We start from the raw sequence: 18,212 nt of genomic DNA, 5'->3' as shown, positions 1-18,212 counted from the left end.
ATTTTTGTTTATTGCAGTAACATTGGTTTATAACAATGTATAAATTTCAGGTGTACATCATTATACTTCTATTTCTGCATAGATTACGTCATGTTCACCACCCAAATACTAATTACAACCCATCACCACATGGCTTAATATTCATAAATTTACTAACCTGATATAATCCAACTTGCAGAGGAACCGCATTGGCTCAGAAAACCCAAGTGATGTTTTTCGGTTTTTGGTGGAAGAACGTATTCAGTGCTGTCAGACCCGAAAAGTCCGCTACACGGAGAGGGTGGATTACCTGATGCAGTTACCTGTGGCCATGGAGGCAGCAACCAACAAGGGTAACGGTTCCAATGGGAAATCAGCACGGTGCTGCTTCATATGTGGAAACCTTCCATCAGAGATAATATGGTTTAAAAGTTGCGTTAGAAGTAGACCCAGCCCAGATGGTGTCTGGTTTGCGTGTCTCTTTTCATCTTTTCCTCAGTCCTCATGTGACTTTCTTTTGAGAAGAATCAAATGCATCACAGATTTTGTGGAAGGGGTATGGATGGAACCTACTTCAGTGCCTATAAGTTTAACCAACTGGTTGGCTTAGAGTCAGCTTAATTTTGGGGAAAACTATTTGAATTATATATGTGGAAAATGCTTTAACATTATGTCTCATAAGTTGTGCCATAAAGTCTAAGGGAAATGATCAGAACTGCGTTTTTTGATGTGAGACATTCAAGTGGAGGTTTCTTGAAGTAATTCATCTTTGGCATCTGAGTATTTAAGATGCTGCTTGTGGGAGAGAAAGTGTGGCAGGGCTCTTGGAGCGAGGCCCGTTAGAAGGGTCTCTGGACTTTGGAAGCAGGAAGAAGGCAGAGATACGACAGCCAGGTTGGGGTCTCAGGAAGGTTCCTTCAGTCTATCTAATCTGGTTCTTCCCGGGCAGAATAGACGAATGGTATTAGAATTAACATCTTACAAGCAGAAAAAGGCAAAATATCGCTAGATTGCTTATCTTCTGTGAATTGGTCAATTCTGTAAAGTTCAACAACTCCCTGGGTGGCCCTTTTCCTCTTTTTTGGTCTTTTCTTCACTTTATTGTGCTAATTCGAAAGTGATGGCTGTGATGCTTTTAAGATAAAATGACTTTCACTTTCTGAAAGCTCGTGCAGTTTTTTACCAATTTTTAAAATTCTTATCCATTATACAAGGTAGAAATGAGGGTGGAGGCCTGTGGTTTGTTCCCTTTTTAGAAGTTGGCTTAATTGCTTTCCCTTGCCTGTTCTGCTCAGTTCTATGATCTTCTCTAACTCACTGTTTATCATTTACGAGTGATAACTGTTTTTTTCAGAAAAGAGATTTATGATTTAGTCTTTGGATATTGTTTGCCCAGAACACCTAATGCTAGCATCCTAGATATACATACGTCATAAACTGATTGTGGCCTGAGGGAATGAATTTTAAAAGCATATTTAGATGTTTTGAGAAAACACAAAAGTGCATCAGTGTGCTGAAAAACTGATAAATCAGGAGTGATTTTATTTTTCTTTTGTAGTACAAAAGGAATTCCCAGAAAGGTCCATTCAAAATCTGTATAAAACTTGGACTTAACAGGTAGTTTCCAAGAGCAGATCTGCTGACTCTGGGGAAGTTCCCTGTGCACTCGCTTCTTTTTCCCTTGGTATTTAATCACTTGAGCAGGGATAGTGTAGAAAGGCCTTCTAGTTGGTGGCTCTGATATCTGAGGTGTTGGGTAACCCCAGCCTGAAGTTGTCTCAGTGGTGTTGGTGAGTGTCGCGGGCTGTGGGCAATGGATATGACTGCAGTCCTTGTAGTTGGTCCTGCCTCTTGGCCCACACCTTCCATGACCTCCAGTCTTAGTGAGGGGCCTGGGAAGAGGTGAGCCCTTGGGTCTTTTTCAGTGTGAAATTCTCTAGTGTGAAGACTTTGCGATTGGAGGGTGGTGTTTGGGTAAAACCAGCCTTGACCTCTGGGCAAATGAAAGACCGGGTTTGTGCATCACTTACATCACTCGCGTTGTCTGAACCTCTCACCTGGGCCGGAGTTCACAGTTCCCTCCTGTCAGTCTCGAAGGGGAATGGGCAAAAAAATATGAATGGCTCGATGCGGGATGTCAGTGCCACTCTAAAGATGGCCCCGAGAACAGCCTTTCAGCAGGCTTCTCCAGATCTGTGAAGGGCAGCAAGTAGGCAATCCTGCCCCAGCCCAGAAGCCCTCGGGGCAGATTGTCCAAAGAGGGTGGTGTTTGTTTCAAGGAGATGAGAGTGATTGCAAGGTCATTCATTTGCTCTTTCACTCAGATGAGCTGATCGCCTATGAATTAACGAGAAGGGAAGCAGAAGCAAACAGAAGACCCCTTCCTGAGCTGGTTCGTGCCAAGATACCATTTAGTGCCTGCCTTCAGGCCTTTTCTGAACCAGAAAATGTTGACGATTTCTGGAGCAGTGCCCTACAGGCAAAGTCTGCGGGTGTGAAGTAAGTGTGTATGTGTGTGCATGTGTGTGTGTGTGTTTGTGTGGTGGTTGTGGGGTGAGAAGGGGGCCTTGAGAGGCGGGGCCTGGGGTGGGGGAGAGGTGGTAGGGTGTTGTATGAGTCTGCGCAGGCTTGTTCATGTGTTGTGAGATGGGGTTGTGATTCACACAATCCTGGTTGTCATAGATCTCACTGTGTGAGATCTGGCCAATAAAATAGGCTTATAATCTGTATTACACACTAGGGAGGGATTACCTTTTTTTTTTTTTAAAGCAGGGTTGTGGTGTATCCTCATTTGCTTTTTTTTTTTTTTTTGCTGAGAGGCTATAGCCAAGGAACCCCCCACCTCCCACGGCAAGAATGATATTAATGTAGAAATTACAAAAATACTTATGACAATCTTTGATATTTAAACTCCACTGTGATAGATTTTAATTCCATAATTAAAGACTTGGCTTAGAACTTGGTGACTGTGTTCCTACCAGAGACCAGGGGTCTCAGGGCATCTCCAAATGGTCATAAGAGATCCTGAGCATTGTTCAAATGAGCTGCCTAGAACTTAGTCAGAAAGTGTTCTGTTTCCACATTATGAGCCTTGTTGTCATAAACATAAAACATAAAAATTTTTGTTTCTCCACTTGATGCCTTAATTGATTTTATGCAGTCAAGTCCTTGCCAATACACTTTATACACTTGGAAAAAGAGTGCTCATAGTGGCATAAAATGGGGGAGGTCTGAAAGTTTGGCTCTGGGAATTTCACTGCTTTTAAATATTCTTTGGGCATTTTCCTTTTAAACTAGGATTGAGCCCTAGCTGGTGTAAAGGAGAGCGAAGGATAGAAGAGCTCCTGCTGGCTGTTTTTATCACAACCTCAAGTAGCAGTCAAACCTAAATCACTTATTCTCTGCAACAGCCATCCCCTAGGATTCCTCTTTGTTTCAGATGCTCAACTTCAGATGTTAAAAATGGGAAAACAAAAAGAATTTATTTCAAAGGCTAGAAAAAAATGCCTTATTTTCTTAAAATAATTTTTAAAAAATTATTCTTGATGTCCAAATGAGGATTAATAATAGTTCATTCAGTTTTCAGTTATCCATTGCAGGGTAAGTTTTCATCGTAGGAGGGCTCAATTTTGGAGTGTGTGTGTCCTGGAAGATGATAGTTGGTGAATTGTCATGTTAAATGTGCAAGATTCACTTCATTGCAACTTGGAGACATCTTTGAGCAGTTAGAAATCTATACACTATATTAGTGGTGGAAACAAGTTCTTTAATTATTTCTTCCCCCAGCTTTATTGAGCTATAGTTGACATATAACATTGTGTAAATTTAAGGTGTACAATGTGTTGATTTTATTTTTTTTTTACTTAATTATTGATGATAGGCTGAAGATTCCTCACACATTTATCCTTTGCTCTTTGAGCTTTAATTCTGATTCTGTATGGGAAGAGGAAGCCATCAGGGACCTGGCAGCCTAGAAAGCCCCCAGCATCAGGTGTGAGCTGCCGAGTGTTCTTCATTTGCCTGTCTGCTTGGCCATCCTTTTCTTCTCTTCAGAAAAGTGGCTTCACATCTTAGAAGTGCAGGGTGTGCCATGCTCTCTGGGCCTGTAGGAAGGAGACTTCTCATTCCTTGGAAAAGGCCTATCTTTAAAATGGAGACTGGAGGCATTAGCTTTCCACCCAGGCGGGGTCTCTGACCCCGGGGCTAGTGGTCAGGAGATCTGGATTCTTCTCCTGTGACAGTGTCACCACCCAGTGTCCTGCTTCCATCTGTAATGGAAGAATGATGCTTGCTGACCTGATTTTCTCAACTGCTACAAAATATTTAGTTGTAGGCAGTGGTAACATAACTACTAGAATCCCTGAGGAAGGGTTTCTGCTTTCTGTAATCCTTAACAGTAAATGTTAAACATGTTTTTCCTTTTTCTCTGTCTTTTACATATATACATGCTCTTATGGTTTTATGTATATGAAAAAAATTAATACTGGCTGTATCACAATTGTTAACAATTGAAAATGGGGCTTTGTGGGAAAGGAAAAAACAATGTTTTAGGGTAATAAAGCAACTACCATTTATTGCACATTTATTATTCCAGGTCATGTGCTAAGCACTTCCCATCGATTATCTTTTAATCCTCTTAGTACTACTATGAGGTAGGTGCCATTGTTCTCCCCATTTTACAGATGAGGAAATAAAGAGAAGCAATTGGCCAGTAAGTGGCAGAGTTGGGATTCATGCAGGTCAGTTGAGTTGAAAGTGTAAGGTCGTAATCCCTGTGTTATGTAGTGCACCTATATTTCTTCTCATGCTTGCTTATCCTTATATCCTTATACATAATCCTTATATAGCCTCGCTTATTCCTTATTATGCCTTATTATGTTTCAAATATTAGATTTGGGGAAACCGGTTCAGGGGATTCCTAAAAGTTTTTTTTTTCTTTTTCTTATTTCCACCAATATAGGCTGTGACTCAGACACGACCTCCTTATTTTGTTAATTTGGGGCCTTGAACTTGCTTGTGTTAGACCCAGAGCCTGAAAGGTAGGAAGAGACAAAAAATGTCCTAAAGAGCTTGGAAGGGTTTGGATCAGTATGGACCAGACATGCAGACCCTTCCTTTAAATGGTCCTGAGCAGACTGTGGCTGGGGTGGATGCTAGTGTTTGAAATTTCATTCAGTCAGCAGATATCATTGCTCCCCTAGTGTATTCTAGGCAATGAGTTGAATAAGATCTAGTTTCTGCCCTTAGGCAGCTCACAGATTAAGGGTCAATAGGGAGAGATTTTGTCTTGACCGTTATCATTTATGAAGGGAAGAGCACGGTGTGGGGTTCCGGAGCACAGGCTTTAGGTGGATGGGCGCTGTTTGAATCCCCAGTGTGGAACTGGCTGGTCTGTGACCTTGGCTAAGTGACCTCACCTCCCTAAGCCCCTGTTTCCTCATCTGTAAACTCGGGATAATAATAGTTCTTTCCTCATAGGGTTGAGGTGAGCATTAAGGTGAGATAAACCATGGAAAGTACTCTGCACAGTGCCTGGCACAGGGTAAATATATGCTGTAATTGTTATTACTGGTATTTTTATCTTTCCTTTTTTTTGTCTTGGGTTATACAATTTGACTGTGGTTGATTAATTATCATATTTTCAACATATTGAATGAGAGGGATAGAATTATATATTTTTTAGTCATCAGATTTTCAATACATTAGACAATCTTAATAATTTCAGGGAGAGGGACAGCTTATATATTTTTTTAGTAAGATTTTCAGAGTGCTTTTGCCTTAATTGTAATTAGTGAACAATTGAAATATTTTAAATACCAATACTAGGTTGTCAACAGACAACACAATAGTGTTGTCAGGCACTATTCTAAGCACTTTATATGTCTTAACTCATTTAATTTCCATAGCAATTCTTTGAGGTAAATTTATTGTGTGTCTCTCTAGACCTTGTGAATGATTTACATTCCAATGGTCTTTTTTAATATATAACTTTTCAAGAAAAATTTTAATTCCAGAAATTAATTTTAGGAACAAAAATGTAAGTGGTGCATAATTTATATCTTTGCTGGATTCAACTGACAAACTTGATGTGCCAAACCTGACATTAATGAATGCAAAATATTAATTCTGAGGGTGATTTAAACAAATATGTATTGAGCAGTTGCTACATGTGTGATTCAACTTGAGACCCTGTAAACGTTACAAAGATGAATAAAGAATGTTTACCCAACAGGGCAAATATAGTGTGGGCATCATCTAACCTGCTTTATGGTTGATTCCCCACCTAGATACTGACACAGAGCTACTGCAAGAGTTTTGGGGCTCCTGAACCACATTTGGGAAATCATTGATTTACTGTTGACTTTTGGTTGATTTCACCATTATATATTTTTCAGATCTTAAGTAAATGTGGTAAGAGGAAAAGGTCAGAGAAGTGACAGTTTTACATTAGTTGAAAATATCAGATGGAGTTTCTTGGGTTTTGGTGTAGTTGAGGAATTTAAGTAAGAATGATGTTTATTACTGTTTATCAGAAGATAGGAAACCTAATTAGAGATAATATATAATTTCTGAAGAGCAAGCCAGGATAATAATAGATCAGTTCCTTAGGATAGTTAAGCTCCTGTGTTTTGAAGAAATCCCTTATGTTATTGCCTGTACCCTTCTACCATCCTTGCGATGGAGAATTTGAGATACAGAGAGGTTTAGTGACTTGCCTGGGGCAAAATACAGGTCAGTGACAGACAAAGTCAGTGTTCAAGGCCTCATGGAGTCCAGCTCTTTCATGACAAAATAGTCATGCTAATTCCTTAGGTATACATAGTACATTCTAGTGTGTCGAGCGGTTTCACATCATTTCATGAACATCGCACAGCCCTGGCAGGTAGATAGTATTAATAAATCCATTTCATAGATGTGAAAATGCAGCCTCGGGGAGAGTCAGTGAACCTATCCGGATTTGGAGTGAATTAAGTAGCATATCCTAGACCCAAATCCACATCTGTTGACTTTTTTTAGACAGTGCTGTCCCTGTACTGTGGCTTCCCTTCTACACTAGGGGGCAGCAATGCATTTTCTTTTGTTTTGTGAATTCTGGGATGATGTCTTCCAAGTAGAAGGCAATGACATATTTCAAAAGTGGAGTTTGTGGGGAGAGTGTTCTAGAATCTTTTATTTTAAAAGGTATCTGTCTACAGCTAATTTTATTTTTCACATTTATCTGCTATACCCACATTGACACTCCAATAGAAATAGTTGTTATAAACAAGATGATAAATATGGAGAGAATGAGCTGGAACTGGGGCATGAATTTGGTGTACAAATTGAATAGCCTGTGCATAAAATTGTCAAACCCAAGTCCAGGCCATTCAGTCTTCCTGAAAGTTTGAAGGGAAACTCAAGACATTGACCAAATGAACTAATTTAAAAATTTAAGGCCCAGATTTAGATATTTTAGATACTTACCCCATAATATATATACCTTCAGGCTCCACGTGACCATGGATTTTAGGTGCAGTAGTATTTTAATGAGGCCCTGGCATTTCCAGTCGTCAACCTCAACCCAAGTTCCAATAAACCCTCCTCATGCCAACTTTGTGCTGTAAGTCAGTGACTCTCGGTGGGTGTGGGGGTGTGTAAGGATTGCTTGGGGAGCTTTTGCAAACCCCACATACAAACACATAATGCACGCGTGCCCGCATACGCCTACAAATATATATACCAAATTCTAGCAAGGGTTTAGAAAAAACAAATGTGTGTAGTTGAAAAACACTTTTCAGAAGTATAAAATGCCGCAGCAAAGTAACAGTAATAATTTTGCAGTGTGCTCAGAATAATTCTCAAGGGACAGCATTCTCCTCCATTAAACATTTTCTTCTTGTGAAAAGGCCAGGATGAATGACCAGGAGCGGGTGAGTGTATGTCCGCTTATGTCTGTTTTTCGCGTGTTCCTCCTCTTCAGTCCAGTCGTTGAAACAGTCAGGTATGCCTCAGACAAAGCTTTTGATGCTTCATGAACTGTATTCACAATTCTTATTGCCTTGTTTCATTGATCTAATCCCCTTGTGTTTCCCAGAACATCTCGCTTTGCCTCATTCCCTGAATACTTGGTAGTGCAGATAAAGAAGTTCACTTTTGGTCTTGACTGGGTTCCCAAAAAATTTGGTAGGTATCTTTTGCATGCTTTTGCTTAAAACCTCAAATTAGCCATTTAAAAAACATGGCATGTGAAAGAGCCTGTGTGGTTGGCTGCCTGAAACAGTTCCGTTTCATTCTTTTTCCATTGTTCCCACCTTTTTCTTTTGAATCCGAGTGTATGATAAGCACTGAATAAAAATTACCACATGCTAACCCCTCCCAATAATGGGTTCTGGAATGACCGGACTCTAAGAGTGAAAACAGGATCCCCACATTATCAAATAAACAATGCGTCCCAAACTTGAACATGCATACAGATTACCTGGGATCTTGGTAATGCAGCTGCTGATTCAGCAGGTTTGGGGTGGGGTCTGGGGTTCTTTATTTCTAACAAGCTCCCAGGTGTGCTGATGCTGCTAGTGCTGCTGGTCCAAAGACCGCACTTGGAGATGCAAGTAACTGAAGATACACTCTCCTCTTAGCATCTCCCCTCTGGCTCTGAAGCAGGCAGGTGTGGCTTATGACATTCTCTTAGATCATACAAATTTTATTAATAATAAAAAGAGTACAGTCAGTTGCATTAAATGGTCAAAAAAGGGATGTGACTTTGGCTTAATTGGACTTTCTTCTTGCTAATTTTAAAGGCCCTTGACCATTGTTAGAGGTTGGTTTTCCAGACTATGCATAAGGACAATTTCTCCACCATCATGCTCTACTATCAAGGTGTTAGTTGACTGTCCTTAGTGCTGTGGAAGGATGTCCAGTTTTACCCTTGGTGGTTTCTCAAGCAGGTACCTCAGACTGTTTGCCAGACCTTTAAAGTTTTTATGTTTTGAGCACTTAAAAAAAACAACAACTCAAGTCTTACTCTGGTTAATTAAGCCCTTATCTGCTCATCTGAAGGGGGTACGTAAAAAGAATGTAAATTGGCAGGAGAAATTTTCCAGAAACTTCCAGCACTAATGGTTTACATGGCACTGTTTGCCACATGAAATTATGCAGGGCTGAGACTGATTCTGCAGCAGATCTTTGCTTTTTCTGGCAGAATAATTTTGTGGGCAGGATGCTCATCACTCAACCTTTTCTCCATGGACCTGAGAAGTACTGAGAGAGAAAACTGACTCTTCTAAAGGCTTTGAACTGCTTTAGAAACAGTTTTCTTATGTTTCTTTGTCCTTGGAATTTCTGTAAAGGATATAAAATTCAGGTCAGATTTCACAGACTTGCTGAATTTAAAGGAGCCACAAAGCTTTCTTTAATGAACCTGAATTTTTCTGTTGAGAAAGAATTGTATTGATTTTGTTGGTCAGACATTATGTTTTTTGCTGTCCCCTGAGACTTAAATTTGTTTTTTAACTAAGTTTCTTCTTTGGGTTGTTGTTTTAAAATAGGATTTATGTATCTGGCATTATCACTGGTTTTGGGGATAGTCTTTTCAGGTTCTGTTTGCTAGCCCGAGAGACATATCCTGCACCAACATTTGAACCCATTTTTAATTATAATCATATCTGAATGTGTGCAATACTGAATCTCAACAGGCTATTAGACTGATAAATTTTGTATTTGAGTAAGTCAATGTAATAACAACTGAGCTGAGAAGTTAAGAAAATATACCCAAGACTAATATACTTGAGATTCAATTAATTTCTTTAAAACTTAATTTCTTATTTATTACCTTGTTTAGAATAATTGCAGTACCCACTATGATCTGAGAAAAGGCATAAACTAGGGGTTGCAAACTCAAATGCCTAACAAGACAGGATGATAATGTAAATGAAAGAGGTAGGCTGGGTGTAAGAAACATGTAGCTAGCTATCTTGGTCTTTCTTGGGTATTCCCACTTTGGATAAATACATGGATTAGAAAAACATTTCTCTACTATAAGAATCAGAATAGCACAAATATGATGCTTAAGATCATGGGGGCAATAGGGAGTGGTGGGGTCTGTGACAGACTCACAGAGAGCACATATTGTCTAGAGTGGAAGCTAAAGATCGGCCTCCAGGCAGTTGTTACCATATGAGAATATGCTACAGCTTTCTGTTTTATAAAATAAGCTGGAAATCTGGATTTTTAAATTAAATTTGATTTAAAAATTGGAATTTGTTGCCATCATTTTAAAAACATCAAATGGAAAATGTCTGGGCTATAAATGGTCTTTGGGCTACCAGTTTGTGACCTCTGGCTTACCCCATTTGTTCTTGTTCATTGTGAAATCCTGCTGCCCTCTATACTTTCCATTCCTCTATACTCTCCATTAACATCTAATCAGTCTCGATGAGTCTGCTGGTCCAATGATCTACTCTAGGGCCTGAAAAGCATCCCTTAGCTCTGCCTAGACACATGCATGTAGAGTTAGTGGTGCTAGTTTTAGGAGGTGATTGTGGGCTTTTTGAGAATCCAGTGAATGTAATCTCTCTCATTTTGCAGATGTTTCTATTGATATGCCAGACCTACTTGATATCAACCATCTCCGAGCCAAGGGGTTACAGCCAGGAGAGGAGGAGCTTCCAGACATCAGCCCCCCCATAGTCATTCCTGATGACTCAAAAGGTACTGTCTTCTGCCAGGAGGATGTTCTCTACCACTTCCCCCACCCTCCTCTGCTGGAATAGTCACTTTTCTCCCACCACTCTGCTGTCCCTTCCTGTGCTATAACCCACCATAGACACACAAGTGAGGCCTGGCTGCAACTGTGAACTTAAAATAGACATGGGAAGAAGCACAGACCCATCACAAGTAGTTGAAACAGACCTGTGGAAATCACTGGCAATAGAGGGCTGCCAATCTCCCAAAAGTTTTTAGGTTATGTTGCCTCTGGCTTTGCCTCCCTCCTTCCTTCTCCTTCCCCAACATGGGCCCATAGGGAAGAGAAGGAGTATGTTTTCAGTAGGCTCTTAGTCTAGGGGAGCTGTGTCATTCTTGGAAATACTTTTGGACAAGCAAAAGGGGAAATTCAACAGTGCATGTTGGTTTTAAAAATCTTGCCCACATCTCACCTCCCCAGCTTCATAGCAAGGGATCGGCTTGAGTTTCTTTTTCACTCTGTGAATGCTAAATTGGTCATTGTTCAGAATACTTCACTTTTTAAGGGAAAAGGACATTCAAAAAATAATTGCCTCACCTTTGTGGGTCCAAGAACATTGTCAAAAAATCTTGGTTCCATTATGAGCTCAGTTATTCTGATGAAATCAGCTTTATTCTGGCTTCATTTGCACACCTGTTTACCAATCACCTTCCTAATGAGTCAATTAGGTAATTAGTTAATCGTGATAGAGCATGCTGGGCCCTTCTACCAAACGTTTTTCATCGACTGAGCAATGAATGTTGTTGGGGACTATATTCGGGTGCAAATGAAGGGTAAGGTGAATGCAGGACGATCAAGATAGGATTCAAGATAGGCATCTTTGTTACTTTATTCTCTCATGCTAAGTCAAATGTTAAATTACAGAGTACGGAGAGTAGAGAAGGGACCTGTACGTGGGGCAGTCTGGGTTATGTGGTACAGGTGGTTCATTAAAAGGGTTCGAGAAAGAAGAGATCAGTATGGGCATCAGAGAAATACGAGATGGTTTATTAGCACTGCTCCTGCTTTCTCTGCGGTTCATAACAGAATCCTAGGTTTGTAATTGTATAATTACAATTAGTAATTCTTAGTAATACAGAGAGAGAAATTATTTAGTTCATTTCTTTTTTTTTAATTGAGATAACATTGGTTTATAATATTGTCTAGGTTTCAGAACATTATAATTTGATTCTTTATGTACTACAGTGTGCTCACCACCAAAAGTGTAGTTTCCATGTTATTTAGTTCATTAAGGTGGTAGAGCATCATGTTTTAGCTGCTCTAAATGCCTGAAACCTGATATTTTCCCTCCTCACTGTAATGACTTTATGTCGTGCAGGCTGGGGTGGTCTGTGTGGGGACTTGAGGGGTTGACAACAGTTTGGGATCTCAAGGGGTTGGGGGTGGGGGTTAGGGAGCGCCCTGGATTAACTCATTCTTTCTCTGAAACTCTTTGCTCTGGTTTGGTCTCATTTTTTGCACTCTCCCTTAATTTCCAGATCGCCTGATGAACCAATTGATAGACCGTATGTATCTTTTGAAATTTTTCTCAGTGTCCTGCAATTGTTAGTGGTCTGACACATTTATCTGTGGGAGTTCAGTAAAGGGGCATTGTTCTTTACATGTGTATATGCAGCTTTTCCTGATGGGAATGATTCTTTGTCTGCAAGTTGAGTTGGCAGCAAATGTAAACCAGTGACATGGTGATTTAGGTGGCCCTGTAGCTCAGGACAGTGACCATTAGCATAGAGCCAATAAGCCCTGGGATGGAGTCTTGGCTCTGCCATTTAAGACTATGTGACCTAGGATAATTTACTTAACTTCTCTGAGCCTCGATTTCCTCACATGTGAATGGGGTACGATGATGCTATTTCTTCCCTCTCTGGCCACATGAGTAGGCCTCTTTCTACAATTATGGCACAGTGGGCAGTCATTTTTTCCACTCCTGCCGCTGGACACATAACAAAGACAAACGACTGAGAGGACATGGTAGTATTAATTAATACTCTCAAGGTTGTTAGTTTCATTGGATTGTTTTGTTAATTTTGTAGCCTTTTAGTGCCTTAATCCTGAGGGAGTTGATACTCTTGGTTTTCAAGAAAGAACATTAAAAAAATAAACTATTAATAGTGAATATTTAGATATTAATTGGTAGGAAGAGAGAGTAGACACTAAATACTCTAAATCTTTTTGTCTACAAAGCCTTTCTGGAGATGAACTATTGTTAATTTAGAAGTTTGAGTGTTCCATATTGCAGATGATTGATTGTGTGGCTTAAACCTCCACATTTGCTTTCTTGGGTCTGTTATAATTTGCTAATTGCTAGGAGAAGCTGTTAGGGTCAGCAAGGGTCTTGGGAAAACCATTGCCACTGTGAATAATCTAACTGAAATAATAACAATGGCTGTTAATATTTTGAATGGTTACGATGAGTCACAGTGCATTGATTATTCCATAAATTCTTTCAACAGTGTGTATTTACTATTTATACAAAGTCCAGGTTCTCATTTGATTATCACAGTTAGAAGGGCAGGGCAGGTGACCTTTTACAGAGGATAAAACTGAGACCCAGTCAAGTTCGGAGACCCAAGGGCTGGACCAGCACCAGCACTAGGAGTCTGGTGTGCTTTTCATGCCGCTTGACCTTGCCTGGACTGTGAGAGGTCTGCTGGCTGCTCCTGATGCTGCAGAGAACTGGCCTGCAGGATCTGACCCCAGGGGAGGTGGTGGGTGGTTGGAACTGACTGTGCAGGAGGAGGCCGTCTCTGACAGTGAGCACCCAGCCACTTTTCAGTGTTACTGGTTTGGCCATTGATTACCCCTGGATCTAAGCCTGCTGTTTTATCAGCCATTACCCGTACTCAACAGCAGAAAATAGAATTAACTGGGCTTATTTTATATTTATGTCCTAGCTTTATCAGATTTTTAAAAGGAATAACATTGTTTTCTTGTTACAAACATAAAAATATACTTAGAAACTATGGATTAGCAAGAATCGTCTGTGGTTTCATCACCCATCCATAACCACTGTTACCATTTGGTGTATATCCTTCTACTGTTCTTTACCTGTGCTTGGCTCACTTTATTTTTCACAAGAATGGAATTATACATTTCAGTCCAATATGTTATTATATACATATGTACACTCCTTATTAAGCTGCACTTCTTAAACTGCATTCTAGGGAACATTTGAGTCTTACAAGCTGTTGAAAGGTGTTCTGCAGAAGGACTTTCATAGTCTCCTTACTATAGGAGTCTTTTTTTTTTTTTTTTGTGAGGAAGATCAGCCCTGAGCTAACATCTGCCAATCCTCCTCTTTTTGCTGAGGAAGACTGGCCCTGGGCTAACATCTGTGCCCATCTTCCTCCACTTTATGTGGGACGCCACCACAGCATGGCTTGCCAAGCGGTGCGTCGGTGTGTGCCTGGGATCTGAACCGGCGAACCCTGGGCTGCTGCAGCAGAGCGCGTGCACTAAACTGCTTGTTCCACTGGGCCGGCCCCTGTAGGAGTCTTTATTATAGGACTTTTGGGTCTTCACTATGCTAATACGCATTATAAATTTCTAAGGGGAGAATTGAGAATGTGGGTTTTAAAAATTTATTTGACCATGGAAACCCCTTGTTTTGTGGTTCAATAATTATATCTCTCTCAGATCACTAGAATACCGTAGAACACAATTTGGCTATCACTGTTGTCCTACGTCATTGCTTTCTTAAAATTTGACCTTGATAGTATGCTCTATGTATCTTCCTTGTAAGAGAGAACTTTGGTAAACACTTTCAATATAATTTTTGTAAAACAGGTATCTCTATTCCTGAATTCTATTAATTGCCATCTTTGGCAGAATTTTCAGTAGATTAGAGACCTCAGGACATGGAAAACATAACGGATATATTTTGTGCTCTGTTCTCCCCCACCTTTGGTATAATTTGAGAGCACTGTATAGGTGTGTATGGGGGCACACACACACACACACACACAACCATGTATGTGTATACATATACATATAAGCATACATATGTATATGTATATATTTGTACGAAGATATAATGTATACATACAAAACTATATGTATGTGTGTGTGTCTATACACACCCACACATAGACATACACACACCTCTCTATCAATATCTGTATGTTATTATGAAAAGAAAAGAAAACAAAACTCTTTGTAAGCCCAAGTTAGGTTTATAAATCTATCTCTTTTAATATCTTAAACATATAGGATTAAAAACCACATTCTTTCCTTCCATACTTAACATTTGGGCTCTCCATTCCCATAGCTGAGTCCTTCCTTTGATTGCTAATGTATCTAAAGGCCTGCTCTAACTTCCTGTGAGATTTAAGGAACAGGCTTTTTGGGCCTGCAGATAATGCTTTTCTCTTCAAATTTCAGTCATAGAAGAGGCTGCTATACAGGTCTTGGGAATGATCTGAGAGGCTGAGATCGTTCTGAGAATACACTAAATCTTCCTGTATGAAATTAGAGAATTGTTTTTCAGTGCTTAGATTGTTCAGGTAATTACCATGGTTCCTATTTAGGTCCAAGATATAAACTCAGCTCAAATAGCTTAATATTTGGATGGTTTAAAACAAAACAAGGTTAAAGCACCATCTACACATTAAACAAAATAGCCCCTTCTTTGCGTAGCATGTGGATAAGGGGGTGAAGAGAAGCTAAGAAAAGAAGAAGTAGAGAGTTTACTGTTTTACACCAGGATATCCTGTTGTGCTCCGTAGCATCAGACATCGATGAGTCATCAGTGATGCAGCTGGCTGAGATGGGTTTCCCTCTAGAAGCATGTCGGAAGGCTGTGTACTTTACTGGAAATATGGGAGCCGAGGTGGCCTTCAACTGGATCATTGTTCACATGGAGGAGCCAGGTAGGTGGCCGGAAAATGGAATGGCTTTAGGGTCTGATTTGCTCCTCAGTGATGCTAAGCCTTGGTTCTTCCCTGTCCTCTGGATGTGTCCCTGAAAATGACTTTTCAGCTTATAATATGCTGCAGTGGGGGAGGACTTTGTGTAGCAAAGTCACAATCTTTGTCTTCTTTTTTTTAATAATAACTTTATTGAGATATAATTCACACTGTTAAAGTGTACCATTCAGTGGCAAAAGGACCATTGGAAAGATGTGAGATATACTTCTAGCTAAGAGATTATGAGAACTTGAAATGGAAACATATTGTGAAGAAATGTGGGCTGTTTGGTTTTTAATTTTTCTACTTTATTAAGATAGAATTCACATACCATATAATTCACCCATTTAAGGTGTACATTTCAGTGGGTTTTAGTAAATTCGCAGAGTTGTGCAACCATCACCACTATCTAATTTTAGGACATTTTTGTCCCCCCAAAAGAAATCCTGTACTTCCCATTCTCCCACTCTCCCCAGCCCCTGGCAACCATTAATCTACTTTCTGGCTCTATGAATTTGCCTGTTTTGGACATTTCATATAAATGGAATCATAGAATATGGGATCTTTAGTGTTTGGTTTCTATCATTTAGCATAATGCTTTCAAGCTTCATCTATGTTGTAGCATATATCAGTACTTCATTCCTTTTTATGACCAAATAATATTCCACTGTATAGACATACTACATTTTATTTATCCTTTGATCAACTGATAGACATTTGGGTTGTTTCCTTTTTTGGCTCTTATGAATAATGCTGTTATAAACATTTTGTGTACAAATTTTTGTGTGGACGTTTGTTTTCATTTCTCTTGAGTAGAATTGCTGTGTCATATAGTAACTCTGTGTTTAACTTTTTGAGAAATCACCAAATTGTTTTCAATAGTGGCTGTGCTGTTTTAAATTCCCACCAGCAATGTTTGAGGGTTCCAATTTCTCCATATCCTCACCAACCCTTGATATTATTGTTTTTATTATAGCCATTTAAGTGGATATGAAGTGGCATCTCATTGTAGTTTTGATTTGCATTTCCCTAATGATTAATGATGTAGAGCATCTTTTTATTTGCTTATTGGCCATTTCTATATCTTTGGAGAAAGATCTATTCAAATCCTTTGCCCATTTTTGATGAGATTATTTGTCTTTTTATTGTTGAGCTCTAAGAGTTCATTTTATATTCTGGATACAAGTACCTGGTCAGATATATGATTTGCAAATATTTTCTCCCATTCTGTGACTTGTCTTTTTACTTTCTTGATGATATCCTTTGAAGCACAGAAGTTTTAAATTTTAATTAAGTCCAATTTATCTATTTTTTTCTTTTGTCACTTACGCTTTTAGTATTGTGTCTAAAAAACCATTGCCTAACCTAAGGTCACAAAGATTTACTCTTATGTTTTCTTCTAAGAGTTTTGTAGTTTTAGCTTTTACATTTAGGTAGATGATCCATTCTGAGTTAATTTTTGTATATGGTGTGAGGTAGGGGTCCAACTTCATTCTTTTGCATGTGGATATGCAGTTGTCCAACACCATTTGTTGAAAAGACTGTCCTTTCCCCCTTGAATGGTCTTGGTACCTTTGTGGAAAATTAATTGACCATAGATATATGAGCTTATTTCTGGACTCAGTTCTATTCCATTGCTCTATATGTTTATCCTTATACCAGTACCAGACTGTCTTGATTATTGTAACTTTGTAGTTATTTTTCCTTCTTAGCTCTAAAGTGTTGTTTGTTTCAAGACCAGAAAAGAAAAAGGCCTGAGTGTGATTATTTTCCCCAGATTTTGCCGAACCACTGACCATGCCTGGTTATGGAGGAGCAGCTTCTGCTGGAGCCTCTGTTTTTGGTGCTACTGGATTGGATAACCAACCTCCGGAGGAAATTGTAGCTATCATTACCTCCATGGGATTCCATCGAAATCAGGCTATTCAGGCACTACGAGCGACAGTAAGCATGAGAGACTGTGTGTGTGAATACCCTCCTCTTATTGGAGGTGGTTTGTATTTCTGTCAGTAGCAATTGAGACTTTTCAATGTCCTTTGATCGTGTTGAATCATGTTTATCTCACTTATACCCTGCCATGGCCCACAGAGATTTATTGGCATATAGTATATATAAAGCTAAAATAAATGATTGAGGGAATCATACAAGGAATTTAAGATTAGGGAGATAATACAGCTGGGCAAGATGACCAAACTGAAAGAAACTTTGTGTCACCCTAATGTTTATTAACAGGGGTCAGAGATTTGACTTGGAGCTTGCTTGTGGGCTTAGAACAAAGAGGGATGCATGAGATTCTGTGTTCAGTAAGGCAATTCTTTAGAAGAAATTATGCTTTTCTGATACCAAGACCTTGGAGAAATGTCTCTCAGAAGTATTCATAGAGAAGACTGAATGGCTCCTTGGAATTCTCTGCTTCTCTTTCTCTCTGCAGAGAGAGAAAGTTCGGCCTGTATTCATGAATTCCTGATATCAGGAGAGAAGGACTGTGAAACTAGAGAGTAGATAGAAGTCTTCCTCTTGCAGTACAGATATCTATTTAATATTAAGGGAAAGTACTTTTTTTTTAAACCAATCCTTCCTTGCATTTTTTTCTTTTAAACCCATCCTTC

General features: G+C 39.4%; 1 protein-coding gene across 2 annotated transcripts in view; it reads left to right on the top strand.

Annotated features, from left to right (window-relative positions):
* USP13 (ubiquitin specific peptidase 13) overlaps window positions 1–18,212 on the top strand; it is a 111,143-nt gene that overhangs the window by 73,308 nt on the left and 19,623 nt on the right. For both annotated transcript variants that reach the window (XM_004424691.3, XM_087439976.1), the window contains 7 exons: window positions 179–332; window positions 2,304–2,478; window positions 8,054–8,142; window positions 10,546–10,668; window positions 12,181–12,207; window positions 15,424–15,567; window positions 17,381–17,547. In XM_004424691.3, the coding sequence (XP_004424748.1) occupies window positions 179–332; window positions 2,304–2,478; window positions 8,054–8,142; window positions 10,546–10,668; window positions 12,181–12,207; window positions 15,424–15,567; window positions 17,381–17,547 (879 nt within the window). The remainder of the gene's footprint in view (window positions 1–178; window positions 333–2,303; window positions 2,479–8,053; window positions 8,143–10,545; window positions 10,669–12,180; window positions 12,208–15,423; window positions 15,568–17,380; window positions 17,548–18,212) is intronic.

The sequence above is a fragment of the Ceratotherium simum genome, chromosome 15, assembly GCF_057802395.1.
Source record: "Ceratotherium simum simum isolate JZ-2026a chromosome 15, ASM5780239v1, whole genome shotgun sequence".
NCBI classification, from domain to species: Eukaryota; Metazoa; Chordata; class Mammalia; order Perissodactyla; family Rhinocerotidae; genus Ceratotherium; species Ceratotherium simum.
This window is presented reverse-complemented; position numbering and strand designations above follow the sequence as displayed.